This window comes from Solenopsis invicta, chromosome 14, assembly GCF_016802725.1.
Source record: "Solenopsis invicta isolate M01_SB chromosome 14, UNIL_Sinv_3.0, whole genome shotgun sequence".
Classification (NCBI taxonomy): domain Eukaryota; kingdom Metazoa; phylum Arthropoda; class Insecta; order Hymenoptera; family Formicidae; genus Solenopsis; species Solenopsis invicta.
In genome coordinates this window covers 4,712,123-4,733,523 of record NC_052677.1, presented here as the reverse complement: position 1 = coordinate 4,733,523, position 21,401 = coordinate 4,712,123, and the positions used below count along the sequence as shown (strand labels likewise).

General features: G+C 38.8%; 1 protein-coding gene across 1 annotated transcript; it reads right to left on the bottom strand.

Annotated features, from left to right (window-relative positions):
* Positions 1 to 1,248: 1,248 nt before the first annotated feature.
* On the bottom strand, positions 1,249 to 2,947 carry LOC120359477 (KRAB-A domain-containing protein 2-like). Its single transcript, XM_039457056.1, has 2 exons — positions 1,542 to 2,947; positions 1,249 to 1,474 (listed from the first exon to the last, which is right to left on the bottom strand). Exons 1-2 carry the CDS (start codon positions 2,945 to 2,947, stop codon positions 1,249 to 1,251), a joined length of 1,632 nt encoding a protein of 543 aa, XP_039312990.1.
* Between the last annotated feature and the right edge of the window lie 18,454 nt (positions 2,948 to 21,401).

Genomic DNA, 21,401 nt, shown 5'->3' with positions numbered 1-21,401 from the left:
TGTCCTGCGGATGTCCTACAAACGTCATACTGCAGCTATGATAAACCAGGATGTCCTTCGGACATCTTTGGAACGTCCTATGGACGTACGAGATACTAGGACATTACAAGGACTTTTGTGGACATGTATTGGACGTCCGGGGACGTCCATGTGTTGTGTGGGTCACTGCGATCACCTTACGTAATCGCCCGTATCGAACGGTGAGTTGCGCCGGCCCTGCCGTACCGCTATACGCGCCCGGTTATTGGATAACTATTTCCTTTTATTATTTAAAAACTATGCTTTGGACAAGTTTTTGACAAAAAAAAAGTTGTTTTAGAATAACCTCAGGAATATGTCTCTTCAAAGACATAAGGTTATTCTGAATCACCCTGTATGTATATACATATACATATACATATATACATACATATATATATATATATATATATATATATATATATATATATATGTTACAGTTAAAACCCGAAATCCGTCAAAACCATAATTTACTGGTAAATTCTAGTTTTAACTAAGCCAGCTCGGCAATTCGCGTTCTAACTGAAATAATGTAGTCAAAACTAGAATTGACCGAGTGCTTTAGTACATTCGCGTTCTAACTGAAATAATTTAGTCAAAACTAGAATTGACCGAGTGCTTTAGTAAATTCGCGTTTTAACTGAAACAATTCAGTTAAAACTAGAATTGACTGACCGCTTTAGTAAATTCGCGTTTTAACTGAAACAATTCAGTTAAAACTAGAATTGACTGATGGCTCTTAGTGAATTCGCATTCTAACGTGTCGCCTTTTGGGCGTAACACATATATGTATAATATTCACAAAATAAAAATTAAGATTCTTGCGTTATAATTATATTGAAATAATGCTGATTGATGATGTTTATTATCATTTCAGTCAGGTTATATTGGTTTTGTAACTTATTCCGTAACAAACATTTTTATTATGTTGATTATATAGGAGAGAAGAGAAACATTTCAAACAAAATTTTTATAAAATAAATTGTCAGTTAAAATTTTAATTAAAATTTTAATTAAAGTAATTATATAAGTAATAATATTATAAGTAATAATATAATATAAGTAATAGGTAATATAAGTAATAATATTATAAGTAAAAAACTTAATAAGTAATAATACCTAATAATAATATTTTTTTATATAATACTGTATCTTTCACCTTTAAAACTAAATGCTACGAATAACTGGATGAAATTAGAAATTAGAAAATAGATTTATATAGCTCAAAAACTACTTATTCTTACAAGGCATACTGTTATGGCATTTAGAGTTGCAAAGATTGCCCTTTTTCATACAAAAGCAACGCTTTGAAGTACAATTTTTTGTGCAAGCACAGCGGACAAAGCCTTGTCCTGTACCAACGGCGCCTTTTCTAGCTGCAGTTCTCAAGGAAATTTCCTGTTTCGGCACTTGTTCTTGAGTCAAGAATATTTGAGGAGATATATCAAATTCAGATCTGAAAAAAATATTAATGTAACATATTTTCTGAATTATTAATCGGCTTGGAAATTCACCAAACTTACCTGCAATATAATTTATTTAGAATTCCGTCCTTTGTGCCAATTTTGTATAATCCATCTTCATTTCTTTCAAGAACGATACCTATGAGATTTCGTAAGTCTGCCTTTCTTCTGTCAACATCTGGAATGGGTATAATGATATTAGCTCCTATATCAACCGGAGAATGAGTTGCATCGGAAATCAATTGCATTCTTTTGGCCTGTTTCTCCAAATTTTCTTTGGCTTCCTTCCTGGCTAAGGAGATGTTTGACGATATTGTAGTTAGCATCGCCTCCGCTTCATCTTCTTGTACTTCTTCAACTATTTCAGTTTCCTCGTGCTCTGTATTCATCTGCTCGATTATGTTCTGAAGGTCATTTTCATCATGGATATTTGTAATCATATCAGATGGCAATGATGATGTCGTCAGTCCAACTCTTGGTTCAATTCCAAACATTGCTTTATAAGGTGATTGTTTGATTCCAAAATGAAGTGCTCTATTTTTCATAAATTGTACAAATTTAAAACCATTCAACCATTTGGTGGTATTGTTGTCTTTCAGCCATGAAGCCAACATGTTTTCTATGTCCTGGTTGGCTCTTTCAACTGAACCCTGACTTTGGCTATGTCTTGGCTTTCCGTGAACAATTTTTAACTCCGGCCAATATGTAAATAACTCTTCTATGACAGAATTGACAAATTCTCTACCATTATCAGAGTATAAAATACAGGGAGCTCCAAATGTCAAAAAAATATCAGTAAGTTGCAAAGCAACTTCTTCAGCTCTTTTGCTCTGGAGCGCTCGCAGTAAGATAAATTTCGTTAAATGGTCTTGGTAAACCATAATAAATTTAAATTGTTCATCAGCCTGAGATTGCATGTCGATTAAATCTACTTGACAACGGCTATTCATTTCTGAGTGAAGGATCGGCTTAGAAACCAAACCTTTCTTGCGCTTGCTTCTTTTTTGTTGACAAGTTTCGCACATTGACAAAAAAATATTTATCATTTCATTAGTTATATTGGCGTATTTCCTCGATGTTTCCTTCTTCATTCTGTCTCGACCTCCATGTCGTACAGCTATATGCGCACTTTCTATGACGTCGTATATTTCTTCTGCTGGCAAATAATACTTGACTGGTTCGTCTTTTGAAATCAACTTTTTCGTTCCACCGATTTCAAAAACATCAAATCTTTTAACTCTTCGGTATTGCAAAGGCGTCTTCTTTATTGCAGCTTTAGCTTCTTCAGACTCCGCTAATAACTTATCGTATTCATCTCTTTTCATCACATTATAGTGACTTTCCTTCCTTTCTAAAGTTAGCAATTCCTCCAGGAAACGCAATTTCCAGCTTTTTCTAGACAAATTCTCACATTCCATTTTGTCACTCATCGCCAATGTCTGCGCAGAAAGAACATCCGAACACATCTGACTTGCACGACTGCACGTAAACAATTGACAAGCGCGCCGGCGACACGTTAGAACACGAATTCACTAAGCGAACAGTCAATTCTAGTTTTAACTAAACTGTTTCAGTTAAAACGCGAATTTACTAAAGCGGTCAGTTAATTCTAGTTTTAACTGAATTGTTTCAGTTAAAACGCGAATTTACTAAAGCGGTCAGTCAATTCTAGTTTTAACTGAATTGTTTCAGTTAAAACGCGAATTTACTAAAGCACTCGGTCAATTCTAGTTTTGACTAAATTATTTCAGTTAGAACGCGAATGTACTAAAGCACTCGGTCAATTCTAGTTTTGACTACATTATTTCAGTTAGAACGCGAATTGCCGAGCTGGCTTAGTTAAAACTAGAATTTACCAGTAAATTCTGGTTTTGACGGATTTCGGGTTTTAACTGTAACATATATATATATATATATATATATATATACATGTACATATACATAAAAATCATTATGCTAGATTATACTCACCATCTGACGAGTAGCCTGTAAGTCCTCTAAAAATCACAAGGACATAGTTGACAGACATTCAATTCTCTTATAATCTCGTAAGCCTTTTTCTTGGAACTCGCCATTGCCTGGCAAACTCTTGATATGTGCGTATTATTTCATATATTATTGTTTACTAAAATAGTACGATATGCCATCGCAGTTATCTGATACCCATAATCTCATCAAGACATCCCAGATAGCAATGCATTCTGCAATCTTTGCACAAAAGGAGAAATACTTGCTAGTTACAAGTTTCACTTTGATTGTAGTCACGTTGTTATAGCGCAGCCGCTAATTCTTTTGTATAAGACTATCTAAAGGCAATAGAAAGGAAACTGTTTCTTAAGCAACTGAAGGACAATAGTGTACGAAACTTATTAGTATAAAATTTCCAATAACTTGTTATAAATAGTTTTCGACAATTCTTTATTATAATATTTCCTCCAAATATAAAGAAATGTGTGTTAACATCATAATTAATTAAAATTATATATTTATGCATTTTAATATATTTCAATAAAATATGTATGTTATACCCAGATAGCAAACAATATTTATGATAAATATTAATAAATATTTATCATAATTTTTTTTATAAATATTATAGAAATATTTTATACATATTTTATATACATGTAACGTTACGCCTCTCCGCCGCACCGCCAGTCCGATCTAAACGCCGAACACAACGCGTAAGACCGAGCATGTGCACGCGCTCGGCTAAGCTTGCCGCGATCACGCGCTACCGTGCGTGCCGCGCGCCGCGTTCGGCAAGCGTTCCTATTCCGACCGGCCCAACCGCGCGCGCTGATTGGTACGTTCGACCGCGCGGACCGCTATATAAACCGGCAGCGGGCAGCCGAAATTAGATCGCTCCGAGCCATCGATCTCGCTCCTACTCCGCTCCTGCGCCAGGTATCCTCGGCGCTCCTGCGCCGGGTATCCTTAAGCACTTCCTCGAGAACGGGCATTCTCGTTCTAACTATCTCGCGACGGGCATACTCGTCGGTCCTAACGACTGGGAATACTCGGCCGATCCCATCCTCCGTCCGCGACAGGAATACTCGTCGTTTCCGTGGCTGGGTATTCTCGGCCAATAGTAACCGTCCATCCCACAAATCTGTTCTCGGGGATTCTCGAGACCAGCACCGTCGTCGGGAATACTCGAGGCCTTCCTCCGGCTCAATCCGTAAACCTACTCTCCACGGGGTGACAACACCCCGCGGGGTCTCCACTTAGGTCTCTAACGTCGACAACTCTCGCGTATCGCAGAACCGTCCGCTGCACCACGCGCCGCCGATTCCGCAATCACGACCGTCCATCGCGCGGGCCAATCACGGCTCGTTTAACCGCACGTTAAATTAGCCACGTCACGGCGACTCCGATTATTACCTCCGAGCGCATAGCGCACAATACCAGTCCGTCCGTTTCTTTAGTTATCCGAATCCGTTCTTTTCTTTTGTATTAAGTTACGCCGCAAATTATATTTTGTCCGTTCTTTTATTTTGCGCGGGACCGATTATTATTTAACCAAGCAACTCCGATTGCTACCTCCGAGCGCATAGCGCATAATAGCAGTCCGTCCGTTTCATTAGTTATCCGAATCCGTTCTTTTCTTTAAACATTAAGTTACGCCGCAAATTATATTTTGTCCGTTCTTTTATTTCTGCGCGGGTTCGATCATTGTTTAACCGAGCATTCCGGTGCCTTGGTATTACTTGTGTATTCCAATTACATCTGATAAATATATTGTTACGTTTGTATTATTATACTCAACACGGAGTTCTCATTACTACCGAAAAACCCTGGCGAGCACATCCGAGCAACCGATCTCGAACGTAATCCCGTAACTGCACCGGAAAAGTACCAGCGTTATATACAGAACATTTTATAGCAGAAAAAGATTATAAAAATATTTATCTAAAGTATTAAAATATTTATTAAATATTTTCTAAAATATTTATGGTAAATGAAGAATAAATATTTACAAAAATATTAATAAAAATATTTATAATAAATAAAAAAATATTTGTAGTAATATTTTGTAAACATTGTTATAAATATTTTCTTTATTTATAGTAAATATAAAAAGATTTATTCTGTTTAATAACATATATTATATATTAATGATTTAATGATTTTTTGTTTTGATTGCCACATTAATTTTTCTTATATAATAGAATACAAAATGATACTTTTGGCTGTGTATTTAATGTACATGTACATGTGATGATACACACGCGACACAAAAATAAAGTAACTAATGATATCGTTACATGTTGTTTTTTATTCTTTTTTATACTGTACCAATATATAATCATATAAAATTATAGACAAAATAGGTACATGAATGAAGAAACGTCGATCTACATCCTAATGAGCAGACCATATTTTTTTATGTTTTTTAATAAAAATTTTTTTGTATTTAATTTAATTATTGTATTATATTAACATATATTTTATATTTGCATTCTTATTTAAACAAATAACAAAAGTTATTCCAGATGCTATTCCGCATTTGTGAAAACTATAATTTTATATATGTTTATATAAATAATATGTTTTAATTATACATATTTCATTTTTTTTATAAAGTATATTGATCTGACATATCAGTTATATACACATACCAGCATAAAGTGTTTACAGGTCATCACGAGGAATCAGTTCGCAGCGATCACAGAGGTCAAGCAACGTTCACCAAAGTCGCGACTTGGATGGGTGACCGCTTGGGAATTTCCAAAAAAAGTTCTTAAGAATGAAATTATTTTGCGAAAATTGTTTTTTAAAATATAAAAATATTGTTTTGCTTTTGGGATTATGAGGTGTAATATATTATAATAACTTAAGTTATTACAAAAAACAGAATAATTATAAAACAGAAGAGAGAAATTGTTTCTTCTTTCGGTTGCGGACAGTTGTTTCTGGCGTACATTGCCGACAAAAACATAAGCAACAGCGGAGGCCACTTTCCTCAATAAAGATGAAAACTTAGGCAATGTAATTTTTATCAAATTGATCGCAACGTGAAGGAAACTTGCTATCTGGAATTATTTTAGTATTCTGAAAAACAATATGAAATATATAATTTTATCGTTTCCTTAAAAGTTTTCTTTCAATTTCAAATTGCAAAATATATTTTTTTATTTTTGTAGTAAACTGTAACATATACTCCGTAATAGCATTTTCTGCAGGACAGAATCTGCGTGCAGTTAAATTGCAGTAGAATTGAGTCAGATGCGTGCAGAAGATTATTCCCAATACAGCCATGCTGGCAGATTGCTAGCAGGCTGCTTCAATATTCGTGCACTGTACTTGTATATGAACTGTTTGCAGAAACTTGGTACAAATATTATTATCATCTTTATTAAAATGCAAGTAAGTACAATAGCAGAGGCATGGCAAATTTTGAAAAAAAGAGTTACAGGCACATCAAAAGGCGAGCTATTAGCAAGACTGCTGTATAAAAACCTGAGTATTCAAGACACTAAAAGTGCTATACAAGTACAAGACGCAATTCAAGGAACGTAAAATAATATAAAAAGTATAAAGCGCAAAACGAAGAGCACAAAAATAATAATAGTAATCCTGTACGAAATAATAACGACATAGAAATCAAGCAAATAAAAGTATAAAGCATAATTCAAAGAGCGCTGAAACAATATTAGTGGCATGCAGAATAATGATAGTGGCACACAAAATAAGCCTAGAAGTGAGAAATATTATTATCGTTATAACGAAAAATATAAAGTAATGTAATGTTGGTACAAAGCACAAGTCAAAGAACGCAAAAATAATAATAATAGCGATATACAAAGTAATAATAATGGTAAGCATAATAATAGAGTAATAACGGTATAAAAATTAAGTATAACAGTAAAAGTACAAAACCCAAATCAAAGAGCGCAGAAATATTAATAATGCTATACAAAATAGTGATGGTCGTATATTTAATAATAGCAGTAGTAGCTTGCTAATAGTGCAAAATATGCTTAGAAGCGGCAGTTTTAAATGCTTGGAGAGAAAAGGAAGAATGTATATGTGATGGCTGGGAATTGTAGTGTTTGACAGCAGCATATGAAAACGCAGATTGGAACCTGGACGTTCTATGAACAGGCTAGGACAGCAAAGATTGAAATCTTGTACTAGAAGACAAGCCAGAATGAAATTCACTGCAAAAATGTAATCGCTCACGAAGATATTGAGGAGTGTTGTTATGTAGTACATTGAAGACGAGGCAGCACAAGTAAAGCACGTATTTCTGGTAGGTATTTAACCATCCAGAAGCTGCAAAAAAGGCGTAATATCAAATTTCCTGGAACCGTGCGCAAAACGCAAATAGGAGTTTTGTATAAGCTGGATTCTGCGTAAGAGGTTTTTTTGTTAATGCGGAAATGTACACAACATCTACGTAGTCAAATAGAAACAAGACGAAAAGTTGAAAGACAAGGAGTTTTTGTGAAGTAAACAAGATATTTTGTAAAGGATATAGTAGACAAAAACGAAAGTACGCGGCTCTGCACTTGATCCTAACATGGGTTTCAAAAGACCATAGAGCATCCACGTGAAGATCCAGGATTTTGATAGAGAGGGGGGGGAGAGATAATGGGAATCAAATTTAAATAGACGGTGAGAGGGGGAGTGCGGGATAAAGATTGAGAGGAGCCAACGACTATGAGAAAGGATTTAGAATGATTTACGTGAAGACTATTTGCCTGCGACAAAAGTAAAAAATTATCTGGAGATCAGCGTTTAGGAGGGACTGTATGCCGATCAAGTCAGTGTTATGAAACGCGTTGACGAGCAACACATCATCGGCATATAAGTACACATGAGACAAGAGTGGTAGCAATGTGGCATCGGCTATAAAAATACTAAAAAGGAATGGACCGAGAATGGAACCCTGCGGGACGCCGGACGGAACTTTTTGAAACGAGGAGAAGGTGCGTTGCAGATTGTAGGTTATTACACGTTGAAAACGATTAATTAAATAGGAGCAAAAGAAGGAGAGAGCAGAATTACATAGACCGTAATGGCGCAGTTTTGCAAGGAGTTCGTGATTTATGGTGTCAAAGGCTTTCGAGAAATCAAACGTAATTAGAGATGACAGTAGACTTTTATTGAGGTTAGTAAAGACTGTGTCGGATAAATGTAGTAAGGCAGTAACTGTACTGTGCAAACGGCAAAATCCGGACTGAAATTTGGGAATAACGTCTGTTCTTGCTGAGAAAGAGTTTGATTGTTAAAAACAGATGGATTCGAAAAGTTTAAAAAGGAAGGGAAGAAGAGAAATAGGACGGAGAGAGGACAAAGAATCTGAATCACGAGATTTAGGAAAGGGAAAGACAGTAGATAGTTTCCAGGACAAAGAAAACACATTTTTGGAGAGACAGAAATTCAGAATATGAAGGAGAGGTTAAAGACAATATGGTATGGAGTGAAAGAGAATAACCCCGGAGAGGTCGAAAGAGCCAGCTGAGGTGAGCCTAACCTTCCTTAGCACTCCATACAGGTCTGACATAGCAATAGGACGGAAATAGAAGGAGACGTCTATCGCAGGCTGGGAGGAGAGAAAATGACCAAGGATAGAAAAAGAGCACGTAGCTGTAGGAAGAGAAGAGATAAAGTAGTCATTGAGTATTGTGGGATTAAGAAGGTGAAAAGGAATGTTACTTGACGATGAATTGTGACCTCCAATGGAGGAAAGGTTGCGCCAGAATTGACGAACCCTGCTTAAGACCAGAGGACAAAAACGCCTGCTTCTCCTTTCTGATAGCAGCAGTGTAACGAGAATGCACGCCCGAGAAATAATGTGCATCGTCCCCGGTCACCAACAGCTGGAGAAAGAGCCGCCGGACTATAATCGGGGGTGCCTCGAGCACCCAATTATAAAGATACCACAAGCTACGCGCGGTAAAACCGTGTCGAGCCATCGCGCGCGCTAAGTTGGCGCGCACGCGCACACGAGAAAGCGCTTGCTCGTCCCACTTCGGCGACTCCGCGCCAAAATGACAGAAGCAAACAGAGTCGCCGGGTATATATAGGGCTGCGTGCTCCGTAAAGTCGCTTTTTCCCGTCAGCCAGCATCGCCCGATCCGCTGCGTCTGATATCACGGAAAAACAGTGGTCGAAGCGTCTTGATCACGGCAAAGGTACGTCCCATTCCTTCTTCTCCCGCATTCTCGCAAGCACGGACGTCCGACTCTCGCCAAGGTCCTTGACGAGGGAAAGACTCCCAACCAGCTCCCGAACAGCAGACTTCTCTGCTCCTCCGCGGAACGCAAAAGAAAATGGAATCGCCGTTACGGGGTTTCGGTCGAGGTACTTGATGCGTTCCGCGGCTTCCAGACCGCCATCGCTCCCGGCACGCACGCGGCCGCCCGGCTGTCCTACCGATTCGCGTACCGCAACGTTGCGCCGTGAGCCCTGCCCATCGCGCAACACTAGCCGCGAAAAACCGCGCCTGCATCGAAATGTCATTTCGTCGCCTAGCGACGCCTCGCTGTCGCCTGTACATAGCCGTGTAGATATTCGCGTTTTGAAATCTGTCCGTCCGCGCACTATTTCGAATTCATTTGCTTTATCCGTCCGCGCGCACATCGTATCTGTAATCTTTCTATTCCGCATACAGAAAGAATAAATGTACATTCGCTATATGTCATACGCCGCCGCGTAATTATTTCCGAGCCCGACTTCTTTCCTCTCTTCCCGTTCGAACCTTTTCTCTCACACCGCTCCGGCGAGCTGATCCGCGCGAAGAAAAACAGTACATTACAAAAGCAAATCAATCAGCGTAGCCGTGTCACGCGTAACGCAAGTGGGAGAAGTTATAATTTGCTCGAGAGAAAAGTACGACATAATATATGCCAAGTGACGCACACTTACGTTTGAATGGTCAAGCATATTTATGTTGAAGTCACCAGTGCAGATAATTGCATCAGTTGTAGACGCGACGCGCGCCAGGTAGGATTTGATAATATGCAAGTCCGAAAGCGGAGAACGTGAAGGTCAATATACAGAAACAACGGCTAAGCGTTTATCACACAGGTAAACAATGGCACTAACTACATCTATAGTTGATTACACGAGAGGGAGGACCGCATCAAGAGTTATAAATGACAAAAGGTCGCAGATATACAAGGCCGCGTCACACATACTAGACGACCTGTCAGAGCGAACGAGGCGGTAGACAAAGGATTGGAGTCGTCCCCCTCGTTTAGCCATGTTTTGCTAATGGTGAGGACGTCAAGACGACTTAATAACAGCAGGTCCTTAATAGTAGAAAAATGTGGCGTCAGAGAGCGGGCATTTACGTGTGTGATACAGAAAGAGTTACGAGATGATAACTGTAATGGCAACTAAGCCGATGAGTGACCGCTGTCTCTATGCGCATATGACTGCGATGAGGACACAGATAGAATAGGGGGAGAAGACAATAAACAAGAGGACAGAAAGTCAGAGACGAGAGTTGGGAGAGACGCAGTGCTTTGGGAAAGAGACACATGAAACAAGGAGGCGAACAGGAAGAGTCAGGACGCGGCCCGCAGAGACAATGAGGGCCAAGGCCGGGCCGACGAAACCGCAGCCAAGGGTCTCCCGACAAAAGCAGCACGATGCATTGACTCTGGCGATAACGGTGGGAGGACTAGCCATCAGCACATCGGAAGTAAACCAGACCGCGACGCATCCGGACATATTTAATCCCAGTGCGCGCCGCGACACTCCTCGCCTCAGCAAGAAGTATCCGCTCAAACAGCGTGGCACGCTCAAGAATGTTAACTTTATTTGGAGGCCAGGAGTCCAAAATATCCAAGGCCACAAGATTCTTTCGGCCGCGGGCAATCCACTCATTCCTCTTAGCAATAGTCATAAACTTGACTATAATTGGCGATGACAAAGAGGAGCGAGCCGCAATCTTACGTGAGAACTCAATATCACCAGGCGAGAAAGTTGAACCTTGACATGTGGAAACAAGTCTAAGCGTGTTCACCTTATCCTCGCGTTGAATGCGTCCGGGATGCCAAAAATAATGAGCTCTCGGTCTCTCTGGTCGCGCTCACACCGATCGAGCCGAGCCATTACATCCTCAAGGCTACGGTTCCCCGCAGATGAAGAGGACGCCTCCGCCAAAGAGCGCTCCAGTCTCAAGCATCGCCGATCAACCTTCTCGTACTTATCGGTAAAAGAATCCTGGCAGGCAGCGAGCCGGCCCACAGTGGCAGACAACTGGTCGACTGATGAGCGCACCTCATCGATCCCCGACATCATCTCCTCGACGTAGCGTATCTTTGTGTCCAGAGAATCGAGCTTAACATTAATCAAGTCAATAAGCCCGATCTTCGATTCCAGGCCATCAATCTTCGCCGCCAGTGCCGATATATTAGAGTTGATGACAGTTAGAGTGCTAAGTAGGTCAGTCGACACCGCAGGATCCGTAGTAGTACCCGCTGGGACCCAGATGCATAGCGCGATGGTTGGTGGGGAGAAATATCTATAACCGGTGCACCGGGGGCGTCGGGGAGAGGGGAGGGGGGCGGAAACAAACGGGCACAAAAATGTCTTTGAGCTTGCAGGAAGGGTGTTGCTTGGTTTTGTCAAATTATTTTTAGTGTTGCACGCAGTACATAAAAGCGATTCTGGTAGAAAACGCTTGCACTTTAAGCAATGCTGAGCCATGACGTAAAAATTGCAGTTAAAATACAGCGCGTCGAAAGCCACGGCAAACCGGGAACGTCATGCAACAATAAATCGCTCAAGTCACCAATGCATTCGGGGTCTGCAGGCCAAGAAATGGCGGTCCGAACACAAGTGAAAATAAACAACAAGTCGCGAGTAGATGAGGCAAAACATGTCTTTCGTGAGTACAGCGTGACCGGGCAAAAGTAGTGCGATATAAGAATTGCAGTTTACGGTGAAGCCGGTTGCGTATACACACAAGTCTCGCAAAACCGACCCGCACACAATCAGTAAACTTAGATAATTAAAAATATGTTTTTAAGTTGCAGGTATGCGACGCAAACGTGTTCACGTGAGCACAGCGTGATGATGCGAGGTAGCGCGACGCTGCCAAAAGTATAACAGATTGCTGTTATGCAGCTCCCAGTGCAGCGGGTTGCACACGCGCACAAGTCTCACAACAAACACTAATCCGCACACCATCAATGTATTTAGACGGCTAATAATAAATAAAGTCGAGAGCATACAAAGCGACTGTGTTCACGTGAAAACGGCGTGAACGACGTAAGGTAGCGCAATGCCGCCAAAAGTATACCAGATTGCTGCTATGCACTTCACGGTGCAGCGGGTTGCACACGCAAACAAGTCACGCATAAACACCAGTTCGCGCACCATCAGATGGCTACTCAGAGGGCTAATAACAATTAAAGTGGCGAGTATATGAGACGACTGTGTCCACGTGAAGACGACGTGACCAGACAAAGCAGCGAAACGCCGTTTTAGAATACGCGAGATTGCAGTTCACAATGCAATAGGCTACACGCACGAACGAGACCCGCGCAGAGTCACCAATCAGTGCAACATAAATATGCTCAGATAATTAATAGCAGATTAAAGTCGGGGATATAAAGCAAACGTGAAAGCGTAGGCACGTGAGCACAGCGTGATCGAATATGCGGAGCGCACGAAAACACGTTTGTTCTCAGCAGCAGGTCAGCACAGAATATTGAGCTATCTTAAAGCAAGTTCTTCCCGCAACTGCAGTCTGTAAACAGTCTAGCAATGTTTTTCAGCAGAGACATAAGATTTTTTCAACAGAAGTAGGAGATATTTTACAGATCTTGTTCAAATATGATCAGCAGATTTCTGTAAGTTTCTTACAACGGAAATGACGCGCAGATTTTGTGCAGATATTGTACAGATTCTGTTTAATCAACGACAGAAAGATGCAAGGTTTATAACAATTTCGGAATGAAATGGATTTAACAAGTGAGTGCTGGTGCCACCGCTAGGCGGCCACGCCGCGGAAGATCTTCTCGTGAGTTAAGTGCGGCCACAAGCGATATATCTAAGCGTCGCCGCGGCTGACTGTCCAGTTCATACTTCAGTAAGCTTTTATATAAGAGCTGCTTGTTATAACCTTGAGACGAATACTCGCTCTCATTCTTTTCAAACATGATGTTTATGTGGAACGCTATTCCACATAAAATTTTTTATTTTTACATGTAAATAATAATTTGTATTGTTATTTAATCTTGTACATAAATTAAATGTTTAATTCAATCTTAATCTTTTTTTAATCCATTTTAAAACTATACTAATATTCTGGTGAAAGAATTTTACAAATCTTGTTGCAGATATATATACAAATTTCTTGCAAGAATTTGATTGCAAAATCTTTCAGAAGAATTAAACAGAATGAGGAAGCAAATCATAACGTCCTATTGGCAGAATTTTTCAAGAATCTGCTGCAAGATTTTCAGCAGTCTTGCAGAAAATTGCTACTAGGGTATGTGAACGGACCTGTCTCAACGTGTTTTGTCCAGTTACGTTTTTACATAAAATTACTCACAAAAAAGTTTTACTTATACACAATAGTAGTCCCACAAACTCTAACAAAACTTTGCTGCCGTTCGAATTTTTGTTAACCAAAAAAGTTGATCAATCATATCAATCGAAAGAGAAGATTTTTTTTAGTCCAAATCTTCTATTTCATTCTATCTCCACACAGCAAGCGTTCGAAACTTTACATGAGGTCTCTCAGATCCATTTGTGTGTTTAAGTTTTATCGTTTGCAATACCGTTATCGTTTTACAATTGCAATACAAGAATTTTTACGTTTTTGTCATAATTAAGTAATTATTGTAGGAGTGAAATAAAAAGGATAAAGGGGAGTTAAGATAATCAACGAAGGAGTGTGCAAAGCGGTAAAAGTCAAAGTTCTCAAAACTATAGTAAGTGAAATATATAATGAACGTAGAAACGTTCATTATATATTTCACTTACTATAGTCTTGAGCCACGACAACAATATCGGAGTACATGTTACTTACAAGGAACATTAGGCAACCTGAAAATTTAAGAAAATCTGAAAGTTTGTATACCAATAGAGTTTATCCATAACCCAGAAATATTTTTAGTTTGTGCCCAATTTCAATTTTAGAGGGTAAAACACCCTTGCAAAAAAATCGTTTTATCGAAACTATAAGACAAAAAAAATGTTTTAATTAAAAGTTAAATAGCTCGAAAAATACTTTATAATAAAAAGAATACTTTATAGTAAAAAAAAATTTGGTTTAAATTTTTTTATACTTTTTCCCACCATTTATTTATTTTTTCAAAATTTTTTTATTTTTATAAACAAAATAAAACTTATTTTATTACAAATTCAATGGTATATGATAAAATTATGTTGCGACACATTTCCATTTTTCAAAAATTATTAAAAACCACTCCATAACGCACGGTACACACTTTATGGAAGTGTCCCCCTTTAATTTTGACAAGCCTTTAATATGTTGTACAGAAAAAATACGGAACACGTATTCTTTTTGTACGTGCTCAATATCACTTTTAGGGGGTAAAACAACTCTTTGAAAAAGTCGGTTTTCTTCATTCAAAGCATATATCGTCAAAACTTTAAGAGATAGAAAAAATATCCTAATAAAAAAATTTTGCTTATTAAAAAAATAAAAATTAAAAAAAAAGGAAATGGTGGTAGAAAATTTAAAAAAATTTAATTTATCACTGATATAAAGTACTTCAATCCATTTAACTTTTATTTCTTTTTTATTTTTTTTTACCATTTATTTTTATCTTTAAAAATTTTTATTTTTTTTTATAAAATCTTTCAATTAGAACATTTTTTTATTATAATTTTGACTGTATACGCTTTGAAAAAAGGAAACCGATTTTTTTCAAAAGAGTGTTTTACCCCCTAAATGTGAGATTGGACACGTATAAAAATATACGGGTCTCTTAGTTTTATCTGTACTACAACATATTGAAGGCTTATTAAAATCGGACAGAGGGACTTTCGTAGCGCACGGACAGGTGCGCATGCCGTGCATGTAGAAACGTTTTTAATTATTTTTGGAAAATTTCGGAACATAACTTTATCCATATATCGATAAATTTGTAATGAAATAAGTTTTATTTTGCTTATAAAAAGAAATAAAAATTAAAAAAAATAGTTAAGTGGTGGGAAAAAGTATAAAAACATAAAAAAAATTTTTAATTACTTTTGTGAAGTACTCTTCAAGTCATTTAACTTTCGATTAGAACATTTTTTCTATTTTTTCTATTTTTAACAATATTCACTTGAAAAAAGAAAAACGGATTTTTTCAAACGAGTGTTTTACCTCTTAAAACTAAAATTGGGAACAAACAAAAAATATTTTTGTGTTATGGATGAACTCTTCTATTTGTACATAGGGTTTTAGATTTTTTTAAATTTTCGGTTTGCCTAATGTTCCTTGTTTAGTTGGCTGCTCTAAATCAACTCTTTCAAAAATCGCCTATTGTATCGCGAAATGGGAAACGTTCGTTTATGATCCTGCGCAATAAGTCCGATCAGGACATCTTGGTCGAACATACTTACGATCACGATCTACGGTCGAGATCCACATAAAATGATCGCGTATGTTACGTCCAGCCTTAAAGGAAAGGTGGTTAAGGAAAGGCTATCTGGAATTTGGGGAAAGCAGGGAAGGACACAACAAAATCCTTAACTCGTGATCATACTAGACGGACGTACAATACGAAGGCAAACGCATTTTTATGGAAATTCTAGAAATTGGGTCACCGTGCCACGACTCGCTTTGACGCCCTTCCAAGTGTGATTGTCGGTCCTTATTTGAATCAGAGAATCTAATCTCTTTAACTCGGGATCGGACCTCGCGTGATCTTTTACTAGGAGGAGGCGTTCAACGAGACAAGTTAATTTAAGGAGAAAATAAAATAAATTCTAACAATTAAATTTTTTTATAAAAACTAGCATAACATATTGTTGTAGTCAACGAAACAAATACACAGTTCTCTCGCGCAAACTCGTTTTTACGATATGAAAGGAAAGAACACTCTTTTATAAAAAGGAACACTAACTTTAATAACTTTATACAAATAAATCGTGGTGAAATTATTCTAAATATCTTGTGACAGCTCCGCGTCCCAAAACAAAGCAAAAGCCGGCCGTGCTTCTTCTATCAAATCAATCGATCTTTCTTCGGCCAGTTTCGTCAGCCGAAAAGCGAGCATAACAATATATTTTCAAACTAACGTACATAATAGAATAATTGATATATCAATAAAAGAGAAAAGAAGATTTTACATTTGACAGTTTGATTTGCCGTATTTATTTATTACTCAGGATGTATTGGTTTAACGTTAATTTTTCTCATTGAATTGTAAATAGGAAATGATTTAATTGTGAACGTTACACATTTAACAGTTCATAATCTAATCATATAATCTAAATAATATAATTCGACGATTATTATAACATTACTCAAATAATTATAATTTATAGATTATTAGACAATTGTTACAACATATATATGTATATATAATGTTGTACCCAGTACAACCACGTTAATAACGCGCATAGCAACAGGAAATTAAGATTCCTATTGCTATGCATACGCGCAGCGGATTCAAATTCCGCATACGCAAAAAAATTGAAAGACGCTGTCGGGCTTTCGGCCCGAAATACCATCGCGCTACACCAGCTACTGCTGAGTCGCTTTCCGGTATTCGAATTTTGGCTAAGCGTGGGAGCTGCATGCTGCAGGAACACGATTGGCGAACTAAACAACAGATTTCTGTACAAATATCGCAACAAAATCGGAAAGCGACGGCAGAGTCTAACGAACAGCTGTCCGGTATGTTACTCGCTGTGCGTGACTTACACGTCGAGCTTGTAACACAATCCGGAGATGAGAGCCGACCTATATATACCGGGCCGTTCGGGAAGACAGTGTACGAGTGATACTTCGACACTGAGCAAGTGTAACCGGGAAGATTAGAAGAAATATACATTTATATTAACGTTGGAACAGTAAGTGTTTTATCTTCGACCACCAAGCGGCCCTTCCTAAGAGTCCTAACTCCTAAGACGCCGTAAACGATCCCGAAATATCTACCGACGCGCCGTCTGAACAGCGTCCTAACCTGCGCGTGCCGCGGACCGCCAACCGCAAAAGGTATACATCGCGAAGAATACGCGTTGTAACCGAGCGGGTACGACAAAGACAACGCTACCGCGCCGTTCCCTCGCATCGATCGCGAGCCGAGAGGAAAATAAAGAGCATTGTAAATAGCCACTGCCATTCTTGTACATACTGCGTTTCTGTATTTCTATATCATAAACTTGTATGTACCTTTTCGTTTCTTTTACAATAAATTTACAATTTTCACAGGAAAAACACAGGTTATTACAAAAGTATTGAAGTTAAACCAGAAGTGCATGGTGATCTTCAAGATGCTTGGATTAAAAAAGACGCTAAAGCAATGTCCATTTTTGCATCAACGATTGAATATTCACAATTGAAATATCTCATTACATGCACTACGGCAGCTGAAATGTGGACGAAGTTTTCTGCCATCCACGAGCAAAAGAGCGCATCGAACAAATTGACACTCACAATGAAATTCCACGAATGTCGCATGGCCGCTGGAGATTCGATTGCTCAGCACATTGCTAAGATCGAAAATATGGCGAGTCAATTAAAGATAATCGACGAAAATATTTCGGATATCATAATTATGGCAAAGATACTCGGAACCTTACCATCAAAATACAACACTTTTATTTCGGCTTGGGACAGCGTTACTGCTGGAGACCAGACACTGCCTCGTCTACAAGAGAGATTGCTACGAGAAAAAGCTAGGATGACTTTGATGGACGAAGCTTCAACCGCTTTGGCTGCAGCGAGCATCTCCACCATCGGAAAGCAAGGACAGCATCAATCTCAAGACTCACGTGACAGCAACAATCTAGCAATGCGTAAGAAAAAGATCGTTTGTAATTTTTGTCATAAAACCGATCATATTACGAAATATTGTTTTGCAAAAAAAGGCATTAAAATCAAACGATAAAGAAAATAATGATAAAAGTAACGATTTTAAACGTGACGGTTCAGCGAATTTTACTGCGTTTGTTGTACAAGAAATCGCGATAGGAAAAAATAACGAAACGATTACTCGCGAGGTAAATACGCTCTCCGAACCTGACAAAAAGTACGTTTGGATTCTTAACAGCGGTGCACCGCGACATCTTTACTGTCAAAAAGATTGGTTTATTGAGTTAACACCATGTAGTAATGAATATGTTTATTCAAGAGATAATAGAGGCTTAAAAGTCAAAGGCTGCAATAAAATACTTATCTCTAGATTAATAAAAAATGAATGGCTTGATGGTGAAATTAATGACGTTTCATATGTCCCACGTTTAAAGAAAAAACTTTTTTCAACCGGTACGTATACATTAAAAAGGTTTTTTATTGTTTTTAATGGCAATCACGCGGATGTTTTCACAAGATTTTAAAAGATAAACAAATTGTTGCACGTGGTGTTAAACAAGGGAATAATTTAATTTGTCTATTATATATGAAGGTACTTTATTCCTTGCGGAGTACACTGCGGACTTCCGCTCCGCTTACATAGTTTCAACATTTTATTTCTTGCATCCTTTACAACGCACGAGAGAGAAAGAAAGATCACTCATCCATTCATACCTCGACACTCATTTTTTGAACCCCCGTTTCCGCCGCATTTTCTTCTCTTCCTTCCACACTCTCATTCATACTCAGCCACCCTCCTCCCTCCCTCATCTCTTCCAGTTTCTTCATCCAAACCTCTCCCTCCCCCCTCTCACCTAAAACCTCTTCCACCATCTCTTACCATCCCTTTTCCGTCTCTCAATCCGTGCATACCTTCCATATATGTTCCCATGTTTCCTCTCCCTATCCACATATCCTACACTTTCTTTTCTCTTTCTCTTCCCAGTACCTACCTCCTCTCATACCGTCTCTAAATTTAAACCTTGCAATCCTTTTCCATCTTTCCTCCTTCCAATCCTTCTTCAAGTACTCCGGCACTCCCTTCCTCTTCACTCTGTTATACCATCTGTTGAACCTCGAGCTCTTAAATCTTTCCCACCTTTTCTCTCTTGCCGCCTCCTCTCTTGCTACCAATTCTTCTCCCCTTAACCCTCCCTCTTCTCTCAATTTTTCTATCTCCTTGATATTCCAGCTCTATTCTTCATAGAAACCTCTTCTTTCTTCCTCCCATTTTCCCATCACTTTTCTTTCCTTCGCTTTACCTCTTATCTCCTCCCAACACAACCTTGCCAATCCTCCCCCCCCCTCTTCCTTCTCCCAGTTTCTTTTCAGAGCTCCATGCCCTCATTCCTGCTCTTCCCTTAATTTTTCCGTCTGACCCTCCTCCCTTACCATGTACCCCGGTATGTACCTTCCCACCCCTATTACCCATTTCAATTACCTGTCCTGTATCCTCTCTACTCCTTCCCTTTCTTTCCACCCCCAAATTTCTGCACTATAGCTAACCACACCAATCTATCAAATAACCACAGCCTTCTAGCCCAGTCCTTTTCAAATTTCCTCTTTCCTATTTCCCATACCTCTCTCATCACCACTGCTCCTTTTTTGACTCTCTCCTCTATATGCTCTTTCTGTCCCCCATTTGCTATCATCATGTACCCCAGATATTTATACCTTTTCACTTCCTCTATTTCATTTCCTTTCCATTTCCATATTATCTTTTTCTGTCTCCCACCCCCTCTTCTACACCTCATCACTTTTGTTTTCTCCACATTTACCTCTAATCTTTTCTGTTCTACATATCCTTCTAATGTTTTTATTAACCCTTTCATCCCTGCTTCATCCTCTGCCACCACCGCTACATCATCCGCATACGCCAGGGAATAGATTTTTCTTCCCTTTACTCACCCCCCCCATCCGCCCTTTTCTAACTCCTCATTCAAATCCGCTAGCAGTAGTGTGAACATGCATGGACTCAACGAACATCCCTGTCTTACTCCTCTACCTGTCCAAAAGTTGTCCCCCTCCCTTTCCCCCACCCTTACTCTACTTATTGTCTCCTCCAAAACTTTCTCACATCTCACCATCAGATTCTCTCTCACTCCCTTCCTCCTCATTGTCTGTACCAGTATTTCCCTATCCACCGAGTCAAACGCTGCTTTCATATCCACGAACATAACTACTATTTTACCTTTCATTTCCGCTATTTTCTTATTTATTAGATAATTTAACACGTATATGTGGTCTATTGTTCCTACCCCTCTCCTAAACCCTGTTTGACTCGGAGGTCATATCCCTTTATTTTCCACTTCTTTCTTCAATCTCTCCGCCAAAACCACCGCGTACATTTAATCGCCGTTTGCATAAGCGTAACCCTCCTATAGTTTTCTACCTTTTCCCCCTCCCCCTTTTTCACTATCGGTACCACTATCCCTTCTCTCCATTCTTTTGGCCATCCCTCTCCCTTCGAAACTCCATTGCATATTTCCCAAAACCATTCTCTTATTTCTTTTCCCCCATATTTCCATACTTCATTCATAATCCCATCCCCTCCTGCCGCTTTTCTGTCCTTTAATTTCATTATCGCCCTACCAATTTCCTCTCTACTAATCTCTTCCTCCTCCTCTACCTCTCTCCCCATTACCTTTTCTCTTATCTTCCACTTCACTCCCCTCAGTATCTCTCTAAAGTGTTTATCCCACTTCCCCATTTCAATCCCTTCCCTGACTCTCTTTCTCTTTTTCCTTCCTTTATTCACTACCTTCCACACATTCTTTTTGAATCTTATTCCTTCTATTTCCCTCTCCCTTTTTTTCTTTTCCTCACAATGCTCCCTGTACTTCCTCCTCATTTCTTTATATTTTTCCCCTCTTTCCCTCTACCTTTTTAATTCCTCCATAACCTCTCTTTTCCTA

Coding starts and splice junctions, on each gene's coding strand:
- LOC120359477 (XM_039457056.1), bottom strand. CDS start 2,947: ATGTGTTCGGATGTTCTTTCTGCGCAGACATTGGCGATGAGTGACAAA. Junction 1,475..1,541: donor CTAAATAAATTATATTGCAG/GTAAGTTTGGTG, acceptor TATTTTTTTCAG/ATCTGAATTTGATATATCTC.